This window comes from Gallus gallus, chromosome 2, assembly GCF_016699485.2.
Source record: "Gallus gallus isolate bGalGal1 chromosome 2, bGalGal1.mat.broiler.GRCg7b, whole genome shotgun sequence".
Classification (NCBI taxonomy): Eukaryota; Metazoa; Chordata; class Aves; order Galliformes; family Phasianidae; genus Gallus; species Gallus gallus.
In genome coordinates this window covers 116,405,631-116,432,727 of record NC_052533.1, presented here as the reverse complement: position 1 = coordinate 116,432,727, position 27,097 = coordinate 116,405,631, and the positions used below count along the sequence as shown (strand labels likewise).

General features: G+C 42.5%; 2 protein-coding genes across 17 annotated transcripts in view; one reads left to right on the top strand and one right to left on the bottom strand.

Moving 5' to 3' along the window:
* LOC112531864 overlaps window positions 1-26,085 on the bottom strand; it is a 36,227-nt gene extending 10,142 nt beyond the window's left edge. For 5 of the 7 annotated variants that reach the window (XR_006936368.1, XR_006936370.1, XR_006936369.1 and 2 more), the window contains exons 1-3: window positions 18,228-25,909; window positions 17,777-17,970; window positions 9,738-12,277 (exon numbers count right to left, since the gene is read on the bottom strand). Coding sequence is in view for 1 of the 7 variants with exons in the window: in XM_046928565.1 (XP_046784521.1) it covers window positions 12,247-12,277; window positions 17,777-17,970; window positions 18,228-18,386; window positions 25,801-26,085 (669 nt within the window). In the remaining 6 variants the exon portion in view is untranslated. Of the gene's footprint in view, window positions 1-2,060; window positions 5,258-9,737; window positions 12,278-17,776; window positions 17,971-18,227 lie in introns of those variants that run through there. The other 2 variants (XM_046928565.1, XR_006936371.1) reach the window with 2 other exon arrangements.
* NCOA2 (nuclear receptor coactivator 2) overlaps window positions 26,034-27,097 on the top strand; it is a 192,466-nt gene continuing 191,402 nt past the window's right edge. For 7 of the 10 annotated variants that reach the window (XR_005856145.2, XM_015282898.4, XM_015282895.4 and 4 more), the window contains exon 1: window positions 26,034-26,143. The gene's annotated coding sequence lies outside the window, so the exon portion shown is untranslated. The remainder of the gene's footprint in view (window positions 26,144-27,097) is intronic. The other 3 variants (XM_025147995.3, XM_015282896.4, XM_046928529.1) reach the window with 1 other exon arrangement.

Below are 27,097 nucleotides of genomic sequence, written 5' to 3'. Positions count from 1 at the left end.
GAAAAACTGGCATGATTAGAGCAGTGTCTCAGCTTTCAAGTCAAGCTTTGCCAGCTGCGCAACTGCAAGTACTTCTGTAGTGCTAGGACATCCTCTTTTCTCTTGTTCTTTTGAGATGACATGAACAAGTGAAAAGCCTATTTCATAATATTGCTCATGCTACTAAAATGCTGCTGTGAAATGCCCAACCTTATTCCTGTTTGTAGTGAAAGATGTTCAGCAGCACGTGGTTGGTCATTACCAATGAGACATCGTATGCATAAAGATAGAAACAATCCAGTGATTGTGGAAAAGCTTAGAAAAACAAATTCTTTGTGTCTACAATACCACCTTTAATTCCAGTTGAGCTGGGGGAGCTTTAGCCTCGGAAGGGTTACTCCATTGCTGGCTGAATCACAGCCACTTCTGCTTGAAAGAGCAGTATCAGTCTGACAACTCAGAGATCTCTTGCACAATAGCTTTGAGTGGGAGGCAGAGCCAGAAGTTGTCTTGGGGGAAGCTGAGAGTGGTTACCAAAACTGGGATCTGGCCAGGGATGCAGGCAAGGCCATCTTTCTGAGACGTGTGTGCCAGTGACTCCCCTTCTCTTTCCCCCTTCAACAAGAAGTCATACCGGACTTCACCATTCGGACTCATTCTGTAAATTCTGACTGCTTTTAAAAACACTTTTATTGAAAACATGTTTTAAATGCCATTGAATTAAAAGTAAATCTTAAAATATAAAAATGGGGATTTTTTTTCCCCCCAGCCACTAGGCACTTCTGGATACTTTCACTTCAGAGATGCTGTTTCAGTGTCAGTTGGATGTTTTGCCGACTTCATTATTTATCTGCATTAACGCTGTGCTTATCCTAAACAATCTCACGTCACTGCTCAGAAGCACGCCAGACTGAGCTGCCCTCCCCCCAGACAAGCAAAAGTTTACAGAAGTTGTAAGAATGTTTGATAGTTTTACCCCTTTTCTCCTTGTTCCATACTTCCATGTTCTCAAGTATATAATCTTACACAAAATGAACAAACAATTGCTAGTGAGCCTCATAACATCCTTGTTGGCTTGGAGACTGAAACTCTTTCAGCCACAAGGAACCTGTAGTATCTCAGAATGCAACTTGCCCTGACTATATCCAGGAATTCAGCAAAGAACTGTGTTTTGTAACTACATCAAACTTCCTTCTTGCCCCTCTCTTTCCTTTTACTTTCATTTTCTTCCCTGTTGAGTCTCAGTTTGAGTCCCCATATAACCTTACATTTGATGGGACTTATTACCTAGTATTCCATAGGGAACCAGCCACGCTCTACTGCTCCAGATATTCTTCTGGAGCTTTCCGGTTGTCTAGGGTTTCTAAAATCTTCTAGTAGTCTAAATGATGCAGAGTTGACTCTATACACACTGTGAATCTACAAAACATTATTCTTAGTATCTCAAGGATGATAAGAAATGTTTCTCCAAATTATTATACTTGTTCTTACATTGCTCTACTCTTTCGGAGAACCAGATCCTCCTTTTCAAATCTTCACCCTTCTGCATTCCTTCATTTCTGCAGAGACACTTACTCAGGTAAATTTTGACCTATAGCAAAACAGTCCAGATTGCTGTGCATCAGCCTTACTCAATAGATGATGTTAATAAGAGTTCTACAATGGTAAAGCATTAATCTCCATCCCTCTTCCATTTTAGGGTCCTTTTAATTTGTGTTGATCAACTGTCTTTCTAGATTGTTAGGAATATTCATGAAATTAGACTGATATGACCTATCAAACTGTATAAAACTGGGAAGGAAGAAAAAAAGATCCATTTTTTTCTCAGTAAGGAAATTTTACTCTTAGTTTTCACTTCTGGTAGTGAGGTAGACAAGGACTTCACACCTCTTCAGGATCCAGCTGTCAGTAAGGTGTTGGAAAAGCACTTGTCCTCTGCACTGCAACTCATTCAAGAATCACCTACAGATAACAATTTTTTAAGTATAGTGTCCTACACCTGCCAAAGCTGTAGTTGATATCAGCAATGCTTGTTGCTCTGGCTGCAGTCATGCATTCTCTGATACTGAATCATGGCTTATTATGTCTTAAAGATGCAGGAAATAGCACTCACAAGTGACAGATCTCTGAAACTTGATGAGAACTTTTGAGTGCCTTCAATCTTGTCACTCTTCTTGACACCAGCTGCCTCTGAGATGCCTGTCTGTTGCACTAGATGCCAAGCCAGCTTTTTATCTTTTCTTTTAGGGCTTCAACTTGGGTTCACAGAAAAATACACTCAAAATCAGTAACGATTTTTTGAAATGCCTGAATCTTTGCAAAGCATTTGGAGCTTATTAATGGAAAAGCACTAGAAACAACTGTGAAAGCATTAGGAAACTGTATTGTGCAAAACACAAAGCTAAGATAGAGACTCTAGCTGTGCCATTCACTTGGTATGTGCTCTCAGCCACCTTTCTTTTTGTTGCCTACTGTACAGAAGATATTTTTTCACTCCTTCAAGGTATAAGAAATGGTATTTTATTTCATATTTAAGACCAGTGCCAGGGTCACCCAAAGGTCTTCGGAGATCTTGTGCCACCAAATCCTTGACAGCAGTCTGGGGGTATCTGTGGCCCTAGATAGCCAAAAGGCCATCCACATGGACTGAATCAGGTTGGATTCATCGTGACAAAGATGAAGGTTCACACTCTTCACAGAGTCCATAGCCAGATTTGTTGCATGTGGACAAATATGTTTAGTAATGTAATTCACTTACCTGCGCCCAGCCCCTTCCCTAAAAAAGCAACTTCTTGCTAATAGAGGAAGCATCTATCCCCTCTGCTTTTCATGTGTCATAGCTTTTTCGGTCATGCACTATGAAATCATGTAATATTTACTATGTCCGGCAAGCATGTTGCAGATGATGGATGGGTACATCGAATTGGAGCCTGCACTCTAGATTTCACCAAGCCCCCTCCTTAAGATGGCCCTGCTTCTCTAGGGAGTGTTAGGCCCCATAACCAGGCCATGCTAGGGCTACTTTTCACAACAGACTTATCTACGAACCTTGCCTTCATTACCTTGCAAAAAGAGAAGAGCTAGAGCTCTCCCACAGTCTTTTGCCGTCCTCCCATTCAATATTCTATTTTGCATAGGCTTTCCTCCTACATTTTTTTTTGTTTTATTTTAGTTTTCATGTGCTTTGTGGCTTTTTTTTTTTTAGGTATTTTTACAACATACATTTAATCCATTTTTATATATACACGCAGATATACTTCCATATATACGTACGTATACACCCACTTCTTTCTAGATGCTTTTTGGATGCATCCCAGTCAGAGCTATGATAAACTGTTTGGGTTTTTTTTTTGGTTGGTTGGTTTCCTTATAGTTCTTTTGCATCATATGTGAATAGTACTACTTAAAATGCATAGCAGCATCAGGAAAGATGGTTCAGAGGGGCACGGAGAATTTCTCTGAAATCTGTCTCATTGATTTTATTTTTTATTTTTTTATGAAGCCATTGGGTTTTGTTTCTTTTTAAAAACACCTCTCAGAAAAAGAGCATCATTTTTCTGTCAGTGATTGTTTACGTTGGTTTGTGTACTGCAGATTTGCAATCCTTTTCCTAGTAGGAATTTTCTAATGAACAATCAGTGTCTGTACTTCTGTTTAGATGTACATTTAGGTACAAACATATTCCAATACCTTCTTTTTTTCTTTTAACAAAATAGTTCTGTATTTCTTGAGATAAGGGGCTGCTTTTGTGGAAGGACTGGCTTTTGCCACTTGTAAAAGTCATTACCCCATTGGTTTCAGTCAAGTTGGCCAAGTGCAACATGCAGAATTGCTGTTCTGTGGAAATGTATTTATTTTTCCAAGAGGTGATTGTGGCTCCCAGAATAGCTGCAGTATGACTGTGTGTAGGAAATTTTAGATTTGCCAGTCTTGGCACTATCCTTTAAACAGTTTCTTTCCTCCTGCATATTACTCCAATACCATCTTTAAAAATAATATATCTCAAGCAATTGCAGGGGCAGTTGGATCCCTCCCTGTTTCCTGGTGAACATCCAGCTTTTGGTGAAATAAGCTGTTTTGCACTTCAAGTTGTATGCAAACTTTCACTTGCATTTATTATCACTTCCCTGGATTAGTCACTGGATATATTATAACAAGCAAATAAGAAATGAGGCGCTTATTTTCTGCAATACTTGGGGGAAGGGAGAGGCAACAGGAAATAAAAGCATAACATGTATTTTTACTTCTCCTGTAGTGCTATTATTATTCATATAGTGCGTAGTGCAAACAGGCCTTTGTTGCTTTTATGCTAATACTTTTATTGAACGTTTTCAGCCAAAAGACATTGACAGGTGCAGAGTGTTGGTAAAAGTTTTGTCTGAAAATGAGGGGAAAATCTCAAAGCCCTTAATCAGCGTCTGGTACACTGCATGTGCAAATGCTGTGGCAGAAGCACAGAGAAAGCAGAAGGAAAGCTGATGCAAACAGACTGAAGTACTGAGGGGCGTACCTGCGGCGTGCCAGCAATTAGTGCTGCCCCTCCTCACTGCTCTGATGAAGGCTGCGTTCATGCGTGTGAATCCTGACTGATTCACACTGTTTATTAAAAGCATGTTGTATGGTTTGTTTTTCTTTCCTTCCTCGGGAGTGTTCTGGTTAAACATTTCCCCCTGTGGGTTTCTTGTGTGGGCTCCGTAAACTGCTCATCTTTGAGAAGTCCCCCCACCCTTCATGCCCCATGGGACAGGAGGCAAGGTGCCCTCTGAAGATGATGTATCCCTCATCCCATCAGGGGATGGAAAGGGATGATGAAAAATAGATGAGAAGAAGCACTGGCTGCCTTTGGGAATGGAAGCCCGTGGCCAGAGCCCAGCTGAAAACAATGGGATGTGGCAGGCATTTGGGAGGGGGCATTACTCTGTGGGGTCCCATCAAGAGCCCCATTTATCAGGGCTTTGGCAAGGACAAGCATTTGGGGTGGGAGAACAAAGGGCTGCGGACAGGAGGAGGTGTTGTCCTCAGGTGCAGCCTGCACAGTAGGTTTTGGTGCTTCTCTGCTTAATAAGGAATACTGAGCTTCTCTGATAGCATCACCTGGGACAGGGAGAGGGTGACACCATGTGATGTCTTCTGCAAGATCTCATTTCAGAAGTGAATTCTATCTTGTGGTCTGCTTAACATGCCATTCTTCTCAGAAATAAAGTAAATGGCCTAATGTTTCTCTCAGAAAATGACTTCTGGTCCCAAAGGGTTACTTCCTTCATTTGGGGAAGAAGATCTGTAATTGAGATTACCACAGATGTCAAGTTGTTTTTCTACGGATGAGTTGGTGTTTACATTTATTTGTGAACCGCCTTTGTAAGACCGCTTGAAGACAGATAGCAAAGTCTTTCAGTGTACATTAAACCAAGCGCTTCCACCTTTCTTTCTAGTTTTAATGCTGTGTTGTCCTATATAGCGAGTGAGTTACGGTAATTAGCAATAGAAAAACCCTTTAAAGGAATCCTGAAGGCCTGACTTATTTTTATATCAATAAAGCTTCTGTAATTTCTTGGCCGTCTCGTAGCTTCAGAGAAAATTCAGAGTACCAGCAGAGTAAGCGTAGTGTGGGAGGGGTTGAGCTGAAGCATAAATTAACTGTATTTCATTTCCCCTTAATAAAGAATTTCAGTTTTTCCACAGCTAACTGTATAATCAATTTGCTCCCCTGCTGGCTTGCTAACTTGCTGTTGGCTTTGCTTCAATAATATCAAGCCTGTAATGAGGGAAAAGGGAGGCTCTAATCACACAGAGGAGAAATAAGCAACTGTGATATAACGTGGAGTTTAGCTGTGCAGAATTTTGCTGCCTCTTTTATCATTGAAGAGCTCAAATATGTTTCCCCCCATGCTCGTTTTACTTCGCGGACTAAAAAGCAGTGTACTCCTCCAGACTCATTAATCATATTTCACTGATTGGATGACACTAAATACTTAAATCCTATTCAGTTTTCTACAGCCTAGAGCTTACTCATTCTTCTCTGTAAAGTTTTATCTTTGAACTGTACTTGCGTAGCTGGAGTGCACTGCAGCTACGTTTTTCTGCATTAGCACATTAATAAATGTGACCGTCGCCTTGTTTCTACCTGCTGTGAAATCCTTACTTCAGGTATACTGTAACAGTAGCGTTCATGCGCCACGAGTCTGGGAGAGATTATCGTGAGGAAAAAATACAGCATAATAACTGCAGAGTTTGTTTTTCCTGCCTTCGCCATGCCTAGAAATTATACCCTGCATTATGGGTTTGCTCAGTTACTCACTTGCAATTCCACATTTTTTTCCAACACTTTGGATATACAAGGCACAAGTTAAACATACAAGATAAACAAAGATTATCTTTAGTCACAGTATCGCCAGACAAAAGGCTCTTCTGAGCTCACAGTCCCCACCCCTACATTTCTATTTCTGCTCTTCATTCTAAATGCTCTATTTCCAGTTGCAGATAATACGCCTGGCAGAACTGTGCAAAAAGAAAAGTCTTTCTGTCAAATTAAATGTATGAGGTTTTTTGTTGCTGTTTGTCTTCAGTACTTGCGGGGAATTACTTGCTTGGGATATTTTTTCTCCTTATTATTATATAAATATATGTTTTTGCTGTCAGTGCAGGGGGGAAATAGCTGAGGGGAGGAGGTGGGGTTAAAGTTCAATTTTAGTTTTCTGCGTCATTTGGTCTCATTTTGAATTGTGGCCATGCGATCAGGCAGCATTCAGTGCAACGAGATGCGGAGTGGGGGAGGCTGAGCCAGTGTCAGAAAAGCTTAGAAGAGAAGTCAAGATCATGAATTAGGATCAGATTTTATTTAGTTTTCTGCTCTTTTTTTTTTTCTTCCCAATTATCAATATATAATTACAGAAACAACACGTTGTTGCTTCCCATGGTGTGCAAAGCAATGGAGTTTGCTACTGATTTTACTGCTGCTGCTAACTGCACAAACTGGTTGTATTTTGAGAGGAGTGGGAGTCCTGGAGGTCCCACAGCTGAAGGTGCATTTCAGGAGTAAGCCAAGTAAATATGCTCATTTTGATGATCATGGGGAACGGCCAAAAGGAGGATGCTATAAGGGGTGAGGGATACTGGATATATAATACTGAATCTTCTCCGATTCTGCTTTGTGTGCTGGCTGGGTTGAGCACATCAAGTCACCGCTTTACTTTTTCATGTAGTTGGAGCCCAAGATTTACAGGGCATACACGGCTTTCTGTCTTGGATCAAAAGAAAGAGTTGCGCTGCCTTTTGATTAATGTTATGATTCCCGGTTTTCAAATCTGAGTGCATAAAGTTAAGAATGAGGAGCCTGTTGTTTTGTTTTTAGCACTTCAGAAAGGAAAAAAAAAATAGTTACTGATTAAAATTTACGTTTCTCCTTCTGCATAAAGCAGATGGGTTCATCTTACATCGTGACACTGAAGTTTCAGAGAACAGCAGCAGTGATCACTTTAGTGGAGAAAGATGGCATACAGGTCCTACTGAAGCCTTACCAGTTGTGCTAATATTTATCACAAACTAGGCCTGAAATTGTCAGTGATCAAGGAAGCTGTCAGTTACATCCATTACATTAAGAGCTGATTTTAAAAGAAGAGCTGGAAAACCTTGAAATAGAGATAGGGACGGCACAATTTAAAGGAAGTTTTTGCGGCATGAGGAAGTACCAGGTCTTCTGGTAGCTGTGCTCTGTTAAACAGCAAAGTTTGTGGCTTCCTTCAGACAATTTAACCTGATTTGAGTGCCAGCTTTCAGAATGACACATTTTTTAAATTTTGGTCAGAATTCTCATGAAATATGCAGATAATGAGCTACTCTGTCCTTATGATGAATATGGTTCATGAAATAAATTGAGAATTACTGAGCGAATATCTCCACAGAAGGAGACTCTACAACCTCCCTGGTCATATTGTTCCAATGTTAAAAAAGTTTTTTCTCATGTTCCAGTGGAACTTTCTATGTTTCAGTTTGAGCCCGTTGCCCCTTGTTCTGTCACTGAGTGCCACTGAAAATATCCTGGCCACAGCGTCTTGACTCCTGCCCATTAGATGGTTACAAGCATTGATAAGATCCCCCCTCAGCCTTCCCTTCTCCAGGCTGAATAGTCCCAGATTTCTCAGCCTTTCCTCATAATGGAGATGCTATCTTTGTGGCCCTCTGCTGGACTCTCTCTACAAGTTCCCTGTCTTTCTTGAACTGAGGACCCCAGAATAGAATACCGGGGCAGAGTAGAGGGGAAGGAGAACCTTTCTCAACCTATTGGCTACACTCTTTAATGCACCCCAGGGTATCATTGGCCTTCTTGGTTGCGAGGTCACACTGCTGGCTCCTGAACATCCTGTTGTTCACCAAAACCATCAGGTCCTTCTCTGCAGAGCTCCTTTCCAGCAGGTCAGCCCCTAATCTGTACTGATTCATGTGGCTATTTGTCTTCAGATGTAGGACTCTACATTTAATCCTGTTGAACCTCATAAGTTTCCTTTCTGCCCACCTCTATAGCCTGTCCAGATCTTGCTGAATGACAGCATAGTCTTCTGGTGTGTCAGCCACTCCTCCCAGCTTTATATCATCAGCAAAGTTGCTGAAGGTGCATTCTATCCCTTCATCCAGGTCACTGATGAAGATGTTGAATAAAATCATACCCAGTACCCATCCCTGGGGAATACTTCTTAGGTACAACCTCGAACTAGACTGCCCCACTGATCACAGTCCTCTGATCACTGACAGTCCACCAGTTCTCAATCTGCCTCACTGACCACTCATCTATCCCACGCTTCACAAGCTTATCTATGAGGATGTTATAGGAGACCATGTCAAAAGCCTTGCTGAAGTCAAGGTAAACAATGTCCACTATTCTCCCCTCATCTTCCCAGCCAGCCATGGCATCACAGAAGGCTACCAGATTGGTCAAACATTATTTTCTCTTGGTGAATCCGTTCTGACTACTCCTGATATCCTCCTTCTCTTCCACTTGCTTGGAGATGACATCCAAAGTAAGCTGTTGCATCACCTTTCCAGGATGGAGTTGAGGCTGACTGGCCTGTCACTTCCTAGCTCCTCCTTTTTGAAGACTGGAGTGACAGTAGCTTTCCTCCAGCCTTCTGGCACCTCTTCTGTTCTCCATGACCTTTCAAAGATGATGGAGAGTAGCTCGGCAAGCACTTCTGCCGGTTCCCTCAGCACTTGTGAGCGCACCTCATCAGGGCCCATGGATTTGTTTGTGTCAAGCTTGCCGAGGTGATCTCTGACCAGATTCTCCTTGATCAAAAAGTCTTCTTTTGCCCAGACTCTATCCTATTTCCAGGGTCTGGGATTCCAGAGGCTCAGTCTTAGCAGTAAAGACTGAAGGGAGGAAAGTGTTCACTAACTCTGCCTCTTCAGTGTCCTTTGTTACAAGGGCACCCACCTCATTCAGCAGTGGGCCCACATTTTTCCTAGTCTTCCTTTTGCTATTGATGTACTCAAAGAAGCATTTCTTGTTGTCTTTGACCTCATTCACCAGATTTAATTCCAGGTGGGCCTTAGCCCTCCTCATTGCATCTCGGTATGCCTTGACAACATTCCTATGTCTCCCCCAAAGCGTCCAGACCCATTTTCCACATTCCGTAGACTTACTTTTTCTTCTGCCATCTTTACCTGATTTTTTTACTCATAGGAATGCATCTATCTTGAACTTGGAAGTGGTGCTTAAATGTCAACCAACTCTCTTGGGCCCCCTTACCTTTCAATGCACTTACCCAAAGGATATCTCCAAGTAGGTCCTTAAAGAGGTCAAAGTTGGCTCTCCTGAAGTCCAGGGTTTCAGTCCTACCAATTGGCTTGTTTCTTCCATGTAAGATCCTGGAATCCACCATCTCATGGTTGCTGCATCCAGGGCTGCCCCCAGCCTTCACTTTCCCAACCAGTCCTTCCTTGTTTGTAAGAACAAGGTCCAGCAGTACACCTCTCCTCATTGGCTCCTTTTACATCTGCATCAGAAATCTCCCACGCACTGCAGAAACCTTCTGGACTGTGTGTGCCTGGTAGTGTTGCTTATCCAGTGAATATCAGGGTGATTGAAATGTTCTCCCTGCAATAATTTTTAGAAGACCGACAGTGTTTTTTTTTGTTTGTTTGTTTTTTTTTAAGTATTTTCATCTTTACTGATTGTCTTTTTTGTTGTTGTTGGTTTGGTTTGGTTTGGTTTCTTTTTTTGTATTGGCTCTTTTCTCAGTACCTCTTATTTTACTATTTCCTGATGTGATTAGCACGCACTTTTGTTAATGACGATGTTGAAAGAGATGAAAGTAGTTTCACAAACCTCCTCAAGCTTAAACACAGTTTAATAAACTTAAATAATCACTGTTCTAAATTTCTGACCTGTAAAGATGGCTATAGATGGCTTTCAAGACCTGAAAAACAGCTTGAAGTCACCCTTTAGGTAAGATGAAGAAGACACATCATGAACCCCTACAAAAACCTGTGAAACAGGCCCTGCCATTGCAGGAAGGCAACCTGGTTGGGTACTACAGCTGTTCCTTCCATTTTTTAAAGCATTTTAAATGAGATTGTACCATCAATTTTGCGTAAGTAATTGATATTTCTTTGAAGAATATTAGACTTGGTGCTGTATCTTACCCAGAGCAACTGTTTTCTCTTCTGGCCTAATGCTTTGCAATGAAAATGAAAGCACCTAGGCATTTCCTGTGTCAGGTTATTCGTAACATGTATCACAAGGGTACCCTAAGGGGTAACTACTCTCCAGAATGCACTTTCAGTTCTAGAAAACAGGCATCCATGTGCCTGCAAGGCCAGACAGAAGACTGTAAAATCTGCTTGATGCAAGGATGAGGGAAAAGGAAGATTTTAAGTAGACCTAATCATAGAGCCTTATATATATGGCTTCTTTGGGTTTTTTTTAGGTCTGATCTTAACTTCCTCCACTCTATATTTCAGTATCTTTGAGCACTCCAAAGTTTTTCTGGAAAATAACCTCAAAATGAATTATTTTGTTGTTGTTGTTTTTCTTTTTTTCTGTAGTGGCTGTCTTGTACACTCAGGTACATTCAAACCTCCCGAAGACTTGCGTACACGTATCTGGATAAAATATAAAGAGCTTTGTAATGGTTGTAAAAAAACTGTAACTGTTATCATTTTCTAGTTTTAGAGCACCTCTATGCACTGTGCTGCTAGTACGAATAGTAACATTATTGTGGTAAAGTGGGAAGAGAGAAATTCCTCAGTGTCATACGGCAATATGGTTAGATTGTTGAATTTAGAGCCATTGGGCATTTCTGGTATTCAGTTTGGTACTTTCTGAGAGCAGTTAACATATCTGATACTGATTTGTTAATGATTAGTCTGCCAAGGGATGTGCTGGGGAGATTGTTTCTCCTTTTCACAAATGTGTTGGATTTCTTCTTCAGAACTTTATCAGATATTATGCTGTACTTTTGTTTTCATTTTGATGAGAGGTGACTTATCTGTTAGTACTCATTCTTTGATATTTCAGGGTATTCCGTATTTGCTCAAAATCTGCACTGAAGTCCACTAGAAAATGCACCAAGCTTTGTGAGGTTATCTATTTCCTGAAGGTACTTTCAGGCCACAGTTTCGACAAATTGCCAGTTACTCTATGTGCCCCAGTTTTTGTGGAAACATCGGAGGGGACCTGATTTTCAGAAAGCATTGAGGACAGGAGAACAGACCACATTAAAATTTCAATTACCCTGAAATTACCAACAGTTAAATCTTGGCCATTACTAGATTCATTTCCCTAGGTAATACTCTGTACTTTGCATATAATCTAGCATAAAAATAATAAGCTTATTTCTTCTTGTTATGCATTTGCTGTAGAAAGCATTTAATTTAAGGAATTTCAATTGCTGTATAATTCTTGTGGTTTACCAATTTCATAACAATTTCAACTTAATTGAAAATATGTAGACACCAGTTTTAAATTCCTCCCTCAAATGATTTTCTTGCCTGTTTATCATAATCAAATGTTTTTCACTTTGTTTTTATGGTTACCTTGGTATTCCTGTGGAGAAACTGGAGTTGTTATGATCCTGCTATGTTTCTACTCACATTCGTTTACTCCTATCGAGTCTTTTTCATAGGAAATCAAAATTCTCTCACTGATCCCCCAAAGAGAATGTGCTCTCCTGTACTGCGCTCTGCTTTCTGCACAGTGATTATTTGTTTATTTTTCCTCTTGCTGGTGGTGGTGGCATTTCATCCTCGGAGATGTGGTTTCTGGTGCAGTTTCTAATGAAATGAAACATGCGCGTCTGAAAACCTGTGTTCAGAAGAAAACAAAGGTCTGCTTAGTGTCTCCAGATGAAGTGCTTGGAGAACTGTTCATTTCCTAATGGAACTGTAAGCAAACCCATGCTACATCTTTGGTTTGGTGTTCCCCCCCCCCCCCCCCCCTCTATTATTTTGTTCATCTTGAAAGACACCTCAGCTTTCCACGTGAAGTTTGAATGTTCCTTCCCCAGCCAGCCTAAGAAAAAGATGATGCTTACTTTTAACGATTTCAAAGTCTGGGCAAGCTAAGATAGGGAGATACACATCCACTTGCATGAAATGCTATACTGCAGGCCTGTGTACTCTTTTCTTCATCAGAAATGGGACTATATGGGCATGAGTATACCGGTTTTCTTATCCATATAATTTGATGGCAGGAAATATTAAAATAAACTACAAAATAAACTATAAATTCAATTTGCATCTTGTCTTAGAGAAGAAACTGGAATATAACTGGGTAAAATACAGATTGCAGCCCAGCATCAAAAAAAAAAAAGGATATGAAGAAATAGAATGATTGCATAAGGTTCTCTATCATTTTCTTTAAGTGGCATTGAATATAATTACTTCACAATTTATCTTCATAAATGTTGTCTTCCCAAACAAACCTACATAAACATGAGTTTTTGTATCCCTTAATAAAACTGAAGAGACTTAACTAACTGTTCTTTGTGAAGCTTCTATGTCTTAATCTATGCAATCAAATTAATTAAGGATTTTTAGTTCAGAGAAAACAGCTATTACTCTGTGGAAAATTCACTCCTAGAAATAGAATTAGTATTTCGTTAATTTTTCTTTTCTTTTTTTTGTAGAACAACGAGGGCCCAGTTTTTAAAGGTGCTGAACCTCTTCTAATTAGTTTGTAAGTGAGTTAATTGCTTATGGAAGCTGTTCTACGAAGATAGTAGGAAAGTACAAATTGGGCTGCAGGTCCGGTTCCATGTCTGGGGCCTGGAGCAGCAGTCCCACCGCTCTTGGTTTGGGCCTGCTCTCTTCTCCTGCAAAATGCCTAAATGGAGCCTGTCAGTGCTGACTCCTCCTGGGCATGCTGCCTGCTATCTGGAGCCGTCTGGCTCCTGATAAGATGCACTGCCCATTGGAAGCAGGTTTTTTGTTCGTATGTTGCCATCATGTGGGGCTTTTTATTTCTTTTTCCCTCACATCTATCAGATGCCCAAGTACCAAGAAAATTTCAGTGAAAGAGCAACTGAGAGTTTTTACTAGGCATGTATTTGATTTTATTTTTCTCTGAACTGCTGTTTTCAGGTGCCAGTAACACAGTGATTTCTATTTTCAGGAGTTTCTGGTGGTGGTGGGGATGGCAGAGGGCTGTGCAGCACAGGCCAGGCCCTGCCCCACATCCTCACCATCTGCACTAGGAAGCTAATGCTCCCTCTGGCCACTCTTGCACAAGATGGCAGAGAAAGTGATTTCTCTGTGGAAAAGGGAGGCTGAGGATTTTTTTTAACATTCTGTGAAAGAGGAAGCAAAGAGCAAGAGAGGATCTGATGGGGGCAAGGGGAGCATCTGGGGCAAATGGCTGTGGGCAGAAGGCGCACGCTGCTGGAAACCAGGCAGATCTCCTGCTGCAAACCTGAGCGGTGTCAGTTTATGCCTGAGCTGACCCTTCACCCCAGAGGTAAATGAGATCTCACTGTTCTGGCTGAGCAGTCCAAAGCAATCAATTTGCTTTCTGAAAGTCAAATGTCTGTATCGCTTTTACTCACCATTACAATTACACTGGGATTGTCAGTATATAAGAACTGGGGAAGTTTGTTTTACACAGCATTTTTCTTCTCAGTGGCTAAGAATGTACCCGTCTTGGAACCCTCCATATTTGTAACCACCCAAAACGTGGGCATTTTGAATGTGAGGGCAGATTTCAGTATACAAAGCACATTGAGCAACTGCTCATCAAATAGTACAGATGTAACAGGATTTTAAATTCTAAAGTTAAAATCTTAGTCTATTGACAGGATTTTAAGCCTCCGGTTTGGAGCTGATATACTGCAAGCTGTTTGGTTTCCATTACTCTGCTTGGAGCAACGTTTTCCCTAGTGTATTATTTATACTTAAAACAGGCAATGAGTAGCAGTATCAATAGGAACATCTCGCACTGCAGAGAGAGGAATGATATTGGCTGGGAAAAAAAAGAAAAGAAAAGAAAAGAAAAGAAAAGAAAAAAAAGCATAGAGTACAGCCAGGGAGAGGTTTTCATGGTCTTGTTTTAACACTTCATGAATTGTTCTGCTTTATGTAATTGATGTCAGTGCTGCAGTTCTGTCCCAGTTAATGAGGAAAGGTAAGGATAGCACACGGCATCCATATAAAAAGGAGCTGACGCAGTGTTTTGATGCACCTGTGTGTGAACCAGTTACACCAGAACTACAGTGTTCTTTTCTTTTCTTTTTTTTTTCCTAGGTGGTAGCTGCAGACATTGTGATTTGAGATAGGGTGAGGTCTCTTTCTGCTTGCATTTAGAATAATACTTGCATCTACAAAACACAGTGCAGAGTTGAATCTTCATGATTTCCCTGGTAGCATCTTTTTTTTCTTTCATTAAAAGCATGCACTATTCCAATGCAGATACTGTCCTTATTGCAATCTGCACAGTATTTTGTAGTGTTTTCTATATTTGGATTATTTGAGCTGTGTGAATGAGATATGTCATTATGGTAGGTCTTGAAGGAACATAGAAAATGTGGGATGCCATTGCTTCAGGTGAATATGTATTTCCATAGCTTAACTGTTCAGGAAGTTCATTTATTTTTAGCAAGATAACTTTTCACTTGCTCTGAAGTAGCAATTTAATCATGATTTGGTTATATATTAAAGGATATCTAGTATGTGCATTTCTGTGTTAAAGAAACAACTTGGTTTTCAGTTTCACCTCTATTTGCATTTGGTTTCCAGAGTTTCTTACTCCATGCACTGAACAAGCATTTTGCATGTAAAGAGGAGAAATTATCTCTTGAAATTATTCTTGTTTATTAGAATTTTATCTTCTCAGAATTATAAATAGATTTAACTTTTCCTCCTGTAGTTGTTGCTATCACTTTGACTTCAGCACGTTTAATTTCAATGAGTACAAATAATTACAGCTGGTGATTTTATAAATCACATTCTGTGCCTATAATGTGCATATAGACACATCTCTACATACAACGCAGGATATCACAAGTGATTAATAGAGTCAGGTGAAACTCCAAATGTTTAAATACTCTGCTTCTGAGAAATAAACAGCACTAATTAGGAATCATTCTTGCATTACTTCTTCATTCCACTGTTTCGGGTTTGCTGGCTTACTTGATTTTCTTGTTTGAGTCATGTGAATTAGGAATGCTTACTCAAAGTAGACAAGTGTACTGCTCCTTCCTCATGTTGTCCTTGGTATCTCTGGTTGTCATTTACTTTTTCTACTTTTTGACAGAGTAGTGAGAAGTGCTTTGGAAGTAAGCTCAACTCTGGCTCGTAAGAATAACAACGATGGGCTGTATCAAGGGCTTGTTTACATTTGTCTATTCTTGTATAACAGCTAAACTGCAGTTTATTTCTAAATGGTTGCATTTGCCACCTTTTTAATTTTAATTCTAATAGATATACAAATACAGGACTTCTCTAACCAAAAATATTATACCAAAATTTAAAAGCATTCATGAAACAGGCACTGGGGAATTTAACATAATTTAAAGTAAGGAATCAAATAGAAAAAGGATACAAAGCATTTAATAGAGTGTACTTAGCATTCTACTCAGTTCTTGTAAGGAGCTTATGAGCTGAAATGCATTTTATCATAAAAGGGTTTGCACATGAGACAATATGGAAAACCAAACTGCATGCTCTCTATCAATAAGTGTGTTACATAACTAAATGCATTATATTTACGAGTTGTGACACAATCAAAATTATATGTATTATACACAATTACACAGTGCTTTCTCTGGATGGTACATATTCTACATATTACAAAACAAAGTTTTGTAATGAAAGATTTTATTAAAATACTGAGGGAGAAGTAATTTCTGAAACAATAACAACAACAGAAAAAGCCTTTTCTATTTGCAAACATATTTTCCTCAAAATTAGAAGCATTTTACAAGCACTGAAGCGGTGGATTTATTCATTTCTTTCATTGATAGCTTTCATTTAAACAGGAAAAAGGATGATAAGTATCTACAAATGAAAGTATGAAAAACTTGTCTTTTAAAATATATAGGTAGCACATAAGTTCAAGTGAAGGTATGTTTGCAAGGCATGTTGTTTTATGCATGACTCCCTCCTGCAAAAACTAGCTAGAACCAGGCTCAACAGCTTTACACAAACACATTTCAATTTCTATCTCCAAATATCTTAAATAGACTCCTGATTAGCAAGGTGCTTAGGCATGCAAGCAGTCCCAATGAGTATCCCCAGCAAAGCTCAATATATTTGCCAAATCACTTACCTTAGGGTGTCTCCTGAATTTTTTGAATTGTTGCATTGTTTACCCTGCTCTAGTTTCTACCCAGAGTGACTCAACAACAGTTAAGCAGCTGGTCGAGTAGGACACCTCTCTCTCATACCAAATCCCGTGCTTGGTCAATTTCTCATTGTTCTTTTCAGCTTGAGTTTCTAGGTGCTGAGTGGGGATGGGATTTCTAGGTTGTTCTTTTTACTTGTTTGTATTTTTATCTTTATTTCTTTTACCCACCCATTCTCTGTCTTGTTTTTAGCTTGTTATGTTTGGTCAGATAAAAACTGTTCACAATAAATATGTAGTCCTAAGCAAAATGGGATCCTGTTCAACAGCCGAACCTCCTAATCCTTAAAGGAGGAAAAATACAGCTCCCAGTTTGAACCTATAGTTAGCTGTGTGTGACATGTTTAAAAATATATATATGTATGTGTAAAACTCAAGCAAATGCAACCATCTCAGTCTCTTAGGAAACACAGTATCTTTCTCCAGCTCTGGATGTTTGTTTGTTTTTACATATCATATTGTTTGGCATAAAGCTACCAGTGAGATAATACTGAGACTTTTCTGTAGTGAAAGAGTGATGTTGTTATGTTGACTTGTCAAAATACTGACGAAGGAGAAACTAATGTAAGAGCACTTATCTTTGGAAAATTCGGCAGATCTACACACAAACTTCCCCAGTGTAGTTTACTCTGCTTTCATTTTATGCTTGGAGTTTGCTGAAATGTACAGACACTTGTCTTTAAAAGACCACCAGATTTTTTAATAATATTTTTTAGTATTTTCTTTTAATATTTTATGAAGCAATAAGTGGGAGAGCTCTTCAGTTGAAGTGCTGTGTCAATATAATCTGTACTATAATATATATGTATATGTGTGTATATAGATATACTAAGATACATTATTAAATTTGAGGACCTAATTGTAATACTTAGTGACATGGTTTAGTGGGCAACACTGGTGGTAGATGGACAGTTGGACTACATGATCTTGGAGGTCTTTTCCAACCTTAATGATTCTGTGATTCTATACCTTAAGTTAGAGTGGCAGGTCTGACCTCTGACAAGAGAAATGCCATCTTGTTGGGGATGGGCACACTGGGATGCACAGAGACACATGGTATGCATGGCAAATGGAGTAGCGTAAGGTCTCAGACAAAGCAGGATGTTCAGTGTCAAAAACACTTTCTCCTTCACCAAGTGGAGAAAGCCCACAGGCCCAGGGACCTGCAGAACAAGATATAAAAGGAGTGTTGAAAGGAACTGAGGTTGCTCAGACTAGAAATATATATATATATATATGTATATATTTTACAAACAGCAGCAGTTCTGCGTATGGTTGAGAAACACTAAGTAAAGAGACCCCAAAAAATCAGATCTCCATACCTATGATAGATTTGAGAATGAAGCTTAAAGTGCAGCAAAAGAAACCATGTCTAAGCTTTAGAAAAACTAATGGTGGGGAGAGCAGGGCAATGCAGTACCTGGGAGGCTGTGATGTCTTCATCACAGGTCATTAAGAACAGGTTAGACCAATGTCTTAGCAGTGAGATAGGCGTTGAGCGTCCTGCTTTCAAGGAGGGGGAGGACATAGATGACCTCCTGACCTCTTTCAGCCTCGTGATCTTGTTGTTTCTTTTTTTCTGGAAAGAGAGTATATATTTAACCCACCTGGCTGCATTTAAACTAAGAGAGAATGTGATCGTTTTCTGTATAGGGATGAAATTCCTCCTCACACTTTGGCACTCTCTAAGTGTAACAAATGAACAGCTCTGGCTCAGGACCATCTGTGTCTCTCACAGAACCTTTTTCCTTCAGTGAGCGTAAGGCTGAGGCTTTGGGCAGAGGAGTATACAAAGGGCGATTGTTTTTAGAAGCCCATGTCCCAGTGGGCACAGCACCTCTTCAGATGTGCTTTAATTCTGTAATTCAGGCTCTTTATTAATTATGAGAGTCAAAACTCAAAGCGACAAGCTTAGGATGTAAGTAGTCTTCTGAAAAGGACAGCAAGAGATAGGGGAGAGCTTTACGCCACTCATCTTCTAAATGTTAAGGACTATAGAGGCTCTTGCAACACATTTGTTGATTTAAACAGCACAGGCAGAACTATTGATAGAGCCCAGTACCTCAGCTGTCAGACTGGAGTCACCAGACAATAGTAAGATTGGGTTGGTTAAGTTATGTGTAAGTATGCGCATTGTTACGTGTTGTGCTTTTCCAAACCACTCCGTGCATTTGCATCATCTTTTAAGAACCTAATCAAGCATATATTATCTTACTGCAAGTACAAACAGTAACACAATCCATTTCTCTTAGTTCCTTCTCTCTATTTAATGTTCAGTTTTTGTGAAAGTTTAACGTTCAGTATTTCTTTTTGCAAATGCTCTGATAATTACTAAAAGCATATTTGAGAACTTAAAAGCGAAAAAATGTTCTGCTTCCGTTTTGCCTTTGCTCACCGTTTCCTGATGGATGATATTTAACTCAACAGCCATGTGTAGTAAGAATAAAAGCAGTATTTCTAACAAAAATAAATAAATAAAGAGAGAGAGACGTGAGCATGTACTATGGTATTGTAGCAACTTCAGAAATGTGAGCTATCTCATACCGATCAAATGCTGTCTATTTGAATACCTGGGAAGGCTGGAGCAATAGCTCTGAGGCTCATTTTGGTGAGATGTTGTTAATTCTGGTGACCAGTGATAATTTAAAAGTCAACTCTGTCAACTTTTCTTCTTTGTTACAAGAAAGGAGAAAACCTTGTGAAGTGTTTTCTGTATGGTGAGCAATGTGTCTTCCCATCCTACATGTGAAGGAATCATGTGGTTGTAGCAGCTGCTCCTAAAACCCCTAAGTGGGAAGACTGCAAGGAGACCACCAGAGCCCTGGAGCACACAGAAGTCAGTGGGCCCCAAGAGCTCCCTAGGGAAGGAAAGGATAAACGTCCAACACCTGCCAGGGAAATCTTCAACCTGTTGGTCTGTGCTCTCTGGCTCACTCTTTAGGAATGACTGTTCCCCATCCCTAATGCCTTCATCTGATGAGTCAGATGGGGCTGATGCTAACCAACTTTCAGGGGGCAAGCCATTAGGCTGAAACGGAGGTAGTCTCAGGAAATTGAAAACTCCTGCCCTGCCATGTAGTCTGAAAAACTCAGGGACGATAACTTCTTTCTTCTAGTATTTATTAGATTAAAATAATGCCATGCAAAGCAAGCAAGCAAGCAAACAAACAAACAAACAAAAAAAAACATTGGTTATTCTGTGGTTTAGGAATGGAAATCAAATGTGGAGCTGAGTTGTGCCAGGCTCCCTGTATTTCATTCTTTACACTTTCTGGACTTTATTTACTTCAGCTAAACGTCTGTAAGATCAAGCTTGTGCTGCCTCTAAACCAAAATGTTACCTGTGGCCTCGAGTTTGGAAAGCCATTTAACTGGTTCTGTGACTAAATCACTGTCATCTCTCCATCTTCATTTCATCTCTTTCATAACAGCATTAAGAACTGCAATACAGAGAGGCAGATCTTAAGTCTGCTGTATGAAATATGTTACTTGTACAGACATGCTGAGTTTTTGCCAGTTAAAAACATGCTTCACCTCCTCTCTGTTGTTTTTTTTTTCCTAATGTCTTTTGCACTCTAATTACATGAGCTAATATATTTACATATGTACATATCTCCAGGTTTATATGGTAAATGGCCAATGGAGAACATGGACTGATCATCCTCAATGTGTAATCTTCTTCACAGGGAATTTAGAAAGTGCATTCAACAGTAAAGATGAAGGGCCCCTTAGACTGAAAGTTGCACAATCATTATATTATGGTTTCGGAGGAAAACATTCTGATGTGTTTGGTCAGTGATGAGAAGTAATTGTTAAATATTAGAGTAATTTTTCTGAGGACATCCAAGGGAGCAAAAAAAGGGTGTGTCTACAGGGGTTGTTAAAGTGTACATGTCAACTTGCTAATGATTGGGTGTCTTTTAAGAAGTGTCAGTTCTTCCTTTGCTCAGCAAAACATTTTATTGTCAAGTTATAGGGAAGGTTGGAAATTTTATATATTCAAGCACAGGAAACCAAGGGAGGAAGACAGTGATGCACAGTTCCAAACAGAAGGTAAGTTAACATTCAGCAGTCTAATTACAAGGGGAAGAGAATTTTTCTCTTTAAGCAGCAAAACACGAAGCAACACTCGTAGCTCTATTTCTTATGTGTAGCTCAGTTATGCTCCTTAGTGTGGATGCTCGATGACTTTGACTTTCTAGATTAAAGTCTCACTATAGGGATGAGCTGAGCCTTTCATACTTCGTAGAAAGAAAGGCAATGTCTTTTTGAACAGGCTACAGGAATATGCAGAATATGTCAGGGCATAAGTATTGCTGAGCACATGCTGCAGGCTGAGAATATAGAAGAGACTGGTAATAAAAGCCTAGAAAATAAAAGATAAAAAGGAAAATAAGGTAAAAAAAAAAAAAAAAAAGAAAATGTTAGAGAAGAGTAATAGGAAAAGTTAGAAGAGTAGTGTGAAATAAAGCAGAGAAGCAGAAAGCATTTTGTCTTCCACTAAAAGCATCAGAGAACCACAGAAGTCCTGAGGCTGGAAGGAACCTGCTCAGGCCAGCAGGGTCACCCAGCGAGGGGTGTCCAGGAGCACCCAGCAGGCAGAGAGAAGCAAGCCTTCCTCTCATGGTTGGGTGTCTGTGCCAACAGCTGAGCAGTCCTGTCGCAGTGCACAAGAAGATATTTAGGGGCAGATTTTGTTTGATCTAGCACTTATTGTGGTCATGGTTGCTATGCATAGCTGAAGGAAAGGAGCGCAAACAAGTGGGCTGAGTAAAATGTGTGAGATTTTAGGTGTGACACTAGAATACAAGGAGAAATATACATCAGTATAGCAGTTGTGCTTGAGTTATGCACATATACTCACCTCAGCTGAACATCACTTTGTCTCAGCCTGAACTACTGACAAAGTAGCATGAATGACACAAGAGTAATTTACTACTAAAAATATTTGCATAAATATTGATTAAAATTCTAATATTTTCTCTATACATTTAGAAATTTCCTATGCAGGTAGTCAGGTGAACTCAGAATTTTTAATAGTACCTTCCTGTAAAGGGTGTTAGTTTAGCAAATTCAAAGCATTTTATGACATGGAATTATTCTCAACTGATTTCTTGTCTTAAAAAAGTTGGGAATTTTTCAAGGTTGTCTGATTAGGAAAAAAAAAAGAAAGAACATGAAGAAAATGATTGTGTTAATAACACATCAAAATGCAACCAAATGTTTGATTCACCAATCTATCAATGCATGAAATGCAAATGTAGCCGAAGTCCCATTGGAGAAGTTGAGCTGGATACTAGATTCTTTAAAAGAATTTAGTGCCACTTAAGTTAGTGTTACTTGGAGAGGGGAGATGTTGGTGAAGGGATAATGGAAGGAGGATACTCAGAGTGTTTGGAGATGGGATATGAGGCCGAAGGGGTTCAGGAGTTGTAGGAACCACAAGGCATGCATAGCAGAACAGGGGAGCGCAGCAAGGTCATGGTGACTGGGAGAGGCATGTGGGGACTGGAAGAAGGTAAAAGTTGCCTCTGTTTTCAAAGGGCTAGATTTGCAAAAGAAGGGGCCAGCCAGTCTGACCTTAGTCTGTGGGAGGATTAAGAAGGTGACAGTGGACAGGCAGTAACAGTTTACATAATGTAAATTCTGCCTGGCCAACCCAACTACCTTCTGCAGTGTGAAGAGTGAAGGGGAGAGCAGTGCATATAAATTACCTTGACTTTTCCAATGCTTTTGAGACAATCACCTGTAGGCTTCTCTTAAGCACATCACAGGGGTATGAACTAGGTAAGCAGAAGGTAAGCTGGGGAGAATCAGCTGGACCAATGGGCTCAAAGGTTGTGATCAGAATGAGCTGACCCAGCTGGCGGCCAGGATTCCCTTGATGGTATTGTGTAACACCTCTGTCAGTGACCTCGGTGATGAGTTGAAGGGCACCCTCAGCAAGCCTGTGGGTAACTTCACAATTGGCCCTACTTGGAGCTGGGGGTTCAATCAGAAGGCTTTGTCACGTCTCCTCATCCTAGAGACAGTGAAGATCATACTGTAGATTTACTTGATTTAAAAATTCATTTTGTTTCCTTTGTGGATTTAAGTTAGGTATATTCTGGATCAACAAAAATTCAACCGATTTCATAGAGGCCATATTTAAATCAAATTGGGGATGTTAATGAGCAAGTAGGGACGTGATTCTCCATAAAAGCAGGCAGAGTGAATCTGCAGGGTAAATGCAGCTGCTCACGAAAAAGACTTCGTTCACCAACATCTGTTTTACATGTAGGCCAGGTGTCAGCAGGTGCACATAAACTTTTTTGTTACACGCTAAAGCTGCAGATGAAGCTTCGTGAGACAGCAGCCATACCTAAGGGGAATACCAAGTTCAGGAACATTAAACAAATTATTCATTACTTTTCAACTTACGGAAGAGCAACTTTAGGACTTATTTGAAAATCAGGCAAGAACACTGCTATGTATGTTAGGTCTACTCACAGTACCCCGTGTGCCAAATTTTATAGAAATACATCATGTAGACAAGATAAATGATTTTAAAGAACAAGGCTCATTGAAAATATATGGTTAAACTGATCAAGGAAACACTGTTACATTCAGATTCCCCTTTTCATGGTGCTGACTGAGGGGGAAAAAAAGTTATGATGAAGAAATTTAACCAAGCTTCACTGAAAATTCTGGGCAATTAAAAGCTTCTCTGTGTTAAATTTCACACCAGGAAAGGTTTGCAGATCACAGCGAATAATCAAGCGAATGCATAAGGCGATGCAGTGAACAAAGTAGGGTTATAAAATAGCGAGGGTACAAGTATAAATGGGAGGAGGATTGCAGAGTAGTAGAATCATAGGATGGCTTAGGTTGGAAGGGACATCAAGGGCCATCCAGTTCCAAACCCCTGCTGCAGGCAGAGTTGCCACCCACTAGGTCAGGCACGAGATCAGGGCCCCATCCAACCTGGCCTTGAAGATGGACAAGGACGGACATTAGAAGATGGCAGAAAGTATATGCTGCTCTTGGTTAGAACTGGAGGAGACTCTATTGAGATGCAAAACCCGTATCTACTCAGCTTAACGCAGCACTGGTGGCAAAACATTAGAGGAGGCTCAGAGAAGAGCTGGAACCTTGAACAAATTCCAGCACTGAAGTGTGTTCAGCAGGTCCGCTTTCCTCTGGAAGATGATGTTTTTGCTTTAAAGAGTAGCAGTCGGGAATAACATAATTCCTGGCCTTTGTACACAACGATACTTCCAACCAGGCTTTATTGGCCTTTGATGATAACATGTATTTGCTGATGAACTAGCAGCTTGGAACAAATTTCAGAGGACTTGAACATATGTGTGCAGTTAGATCCCTTCTTTCACACAGTGTGGCAAGGAGACTCTGCTGCATTGGGGTGGGGGTTCTGTCAGTGCCGAGCCCTGAACTCTGTGCCACACGGGCTGTCTTTGTGTTTGCACCCAGCAAGGTGAAGGGCTGTTCTGGTGGGTGCAGGTAATCATTTAATGAGTACTTTTGTTTACGTTAAAGGATGTGTGGGGTTGGAAAAAAATCAAGCATCCAGAGACTGGAACAAAAATTACTTGTGCAATTCTAAATTGGACTGCTTATGGTCATAATATCAAAGACGTTACATTACTTTTTCCAGCAGACCACTGTCTCATTTAGCATGGGAAAATGAACGGATCATGACCGCGAGGTAAATAAGATTATTGCCTGTATAACTGTTAGCTTATTTGCTACAGAAATTTGCACAGATATAACAAATGAGACCAGAGGAAAAGCTCCGTCCCTTCGCCCCAGGGCTTTTTCCACACACAAGCTGCTCTCCTTTGCCACGTTATTTCAAGGTAACATAAGGATTTCTCCGCACTTCGAGTGGCCCTTCTGTCTCCTGGCTGCTGCCCATGCCGGTGCCAGAAGCACCCTCCAAAAGAGTGACGTCTGTGGGAGGTAGGATCCCTTTTGCAAAGTTCTGGGAATACGAGACTTGGAACAGCCGACCTTCAGAGGTGCCTTCCAACTCAAACGATTCCGCGATCCTATGATTCTAATAGACAGACTACCCCTGCACTTCCTGACGTGAAGTAAATCCAAGCAGATTTCTGAGCGCGGAGTCATGCAACCATTAAGGTTGGAAAATCCTCCCGATGGCCATCCTTAACCAAGTTCTTTCTCCAGAAGAGGAAAACAGAAGTTTTCAATGATTTGGTTGCAAAGACTTTTCTCGAATGTGGTAGTGGGGAAAGAGCGATGTAGAAGCTTTACCTTAGATTTGTTCTGAGAAACAACCGAGCTATTACCGTTCAGTGGAAGAAAAAGAAAACAGTACAATAATCTGAGGCAGACACGAGCATGGGAAGCCATACGCAGAGCAGCCAGTAAGGCAAGAAGTAACCATCTGAAGAGCAAGGGTTATTGTCCCGCCAGTACCGGACAAGCCTGAGGCAAGCAGAGTTCGCCATACCAGCAGCGACAACGCGTAACCCCTGGATGACCACCAAACGCTTAGGGCTGCGCATCCCTCAGAAATAACAATCGTTACCCCCGCTGGGTGCAGCTTGCCATCACTGCCTCCTGTAAAAACACAAAGCCCTTCTGCCAAGGTGGGATTTCTGCACCACGGCATTCACGCGGACTTTGAAGGGCAACGGTCAACGGTCACCCTTCAGCCCTTAACAATCTTTAACTCTCCTATTCAGCCCCCCCACACGGAAAAGACTGCATCTTCATCTCCCCGCCGTGTGAGACACAGCCGATGCCGTGCGTTTGTGCAGCGGTGTCACGCGGCGTTTTCTTTTCTTTTTTTTTTTTTTCCTCTTTTTTTTCTTTTCCAGGGGCAAAGGGAGGCGGTAAGGCTGCCCTCGCGTTTGGGTGAGCGTGGGCCACCGACACTCGCCCCGGGGCAGCGAGGGGCCGCGCTTAAAGTCTCTCCCGCTGAGGACGAAGGACTTTTTTTCCCCCCCCTTTCCTCTCCCCTCCTTTACCCGCCGGAGCGCGGACGGCTGCCATTGTCCGCGGGCGCCGAGCGGGGCAGCGCCGCGGGAGCACCGGCCCGGCCCCCAGAGCGGGGCCCGGCCGCAGCAGCCGCCGCCGTGCCCGGGGGCAGAGGGTGTGCCTTGTGCCTCCCCCCGCCTCCCGCCGCCCGGCCCTCCTCCGGGCAGAAGGGGAGGAGGAGGAGGGCGAGCGGTGGGAGGGTCTCCATTGAAATAAACAAGCAGGCAGTTATTAAAACGGGAACATGGCGGCCGCAGCCCCAGCTTCAGCTTCATCTTACAAAGCGAAGGTCAGCGCCGGCGGCGGCCGCGGCGGGAGGCGACACTGACCCCGGTAACGGCTCCCGCGCGCCCCCTCGGCCCCGCCACGGCGGGGGGTGTGCCCCGGCCCCGGCTCCTGCCCGCCGGGAGCGGAGCGGCGCGGAGAGCGGCGGCGTTGGCGGGCGGCAGCGCGGCCGCGCCGGGGCGGCTTCCCCCGCGCCCGGGCGGGGGGTGAGGAGGGGGGTCGAAGCGAAGCCGGGCGGCGCGGGGCCGCCCCTCGCCGGGCACCGCGCTCGGGCTGCGGGCGGACTTCCCCGGGACGGCCCCTCCGCCGCCGCCGCCGCCACCGGGCCGGGGGGGGGGGGAGTCGGGGCCGCCGGGGGAGGACGGGGCACAGCTGCGGAGAAGGGATGGTTGGGAAACTTGCGGGAGGCTCCGCGCCCGCCGACAAAAGGGGCGATCCGGGAGCAGGGCGGCGCTCGCCCCTTCCCCGTGTGACACCGGCGCGGAGCCGCGGCCGCCCCGCTCCGTTCCGCGGGGAAGGCGGGGGCACAGCGGGCAACTTCTGTAACTTTCTGCGCGGGGGCTGCGCCTGCGTGCGCGCGCCGGGCCGGGCCGAACCGCGGGGGCGGGCGGTGGGGCGGTGGGGCTCCGCGTTCAGGCCGCGGCCGCACGGCGCTGCGCAGCCCGGGGCGCCCCGCCGCCGCCTCCCCGCGATCCGCCCGAGGAGAGGAGGGGAGGGGTGGGGGCCCGGCCGCCGCAGTGCCGTGTGGCTGCGGGTGTGCGCGGGGCGGGGAGCGGCGGGGGAGGAGGAAGAGGAGGAGGAGGAGGAGGAGGAGGAAGGGGTTGTGGCAGCCGGCGGTGGGCGCGGGGCCGGGGTCCCTGGGCGGGTGCCGCTCGCTCCGGTGTCGCTGCGGAGCGGGGGGGGGGGAGGGGGTGAACGCGCGCGGGGGGCGGGGGAGGGGAGGTGCCCGCCGCTTCCCCCCCGCCCCGCCCCGCCGTGTGCGCGCCGCGGGGACCCCGCCGC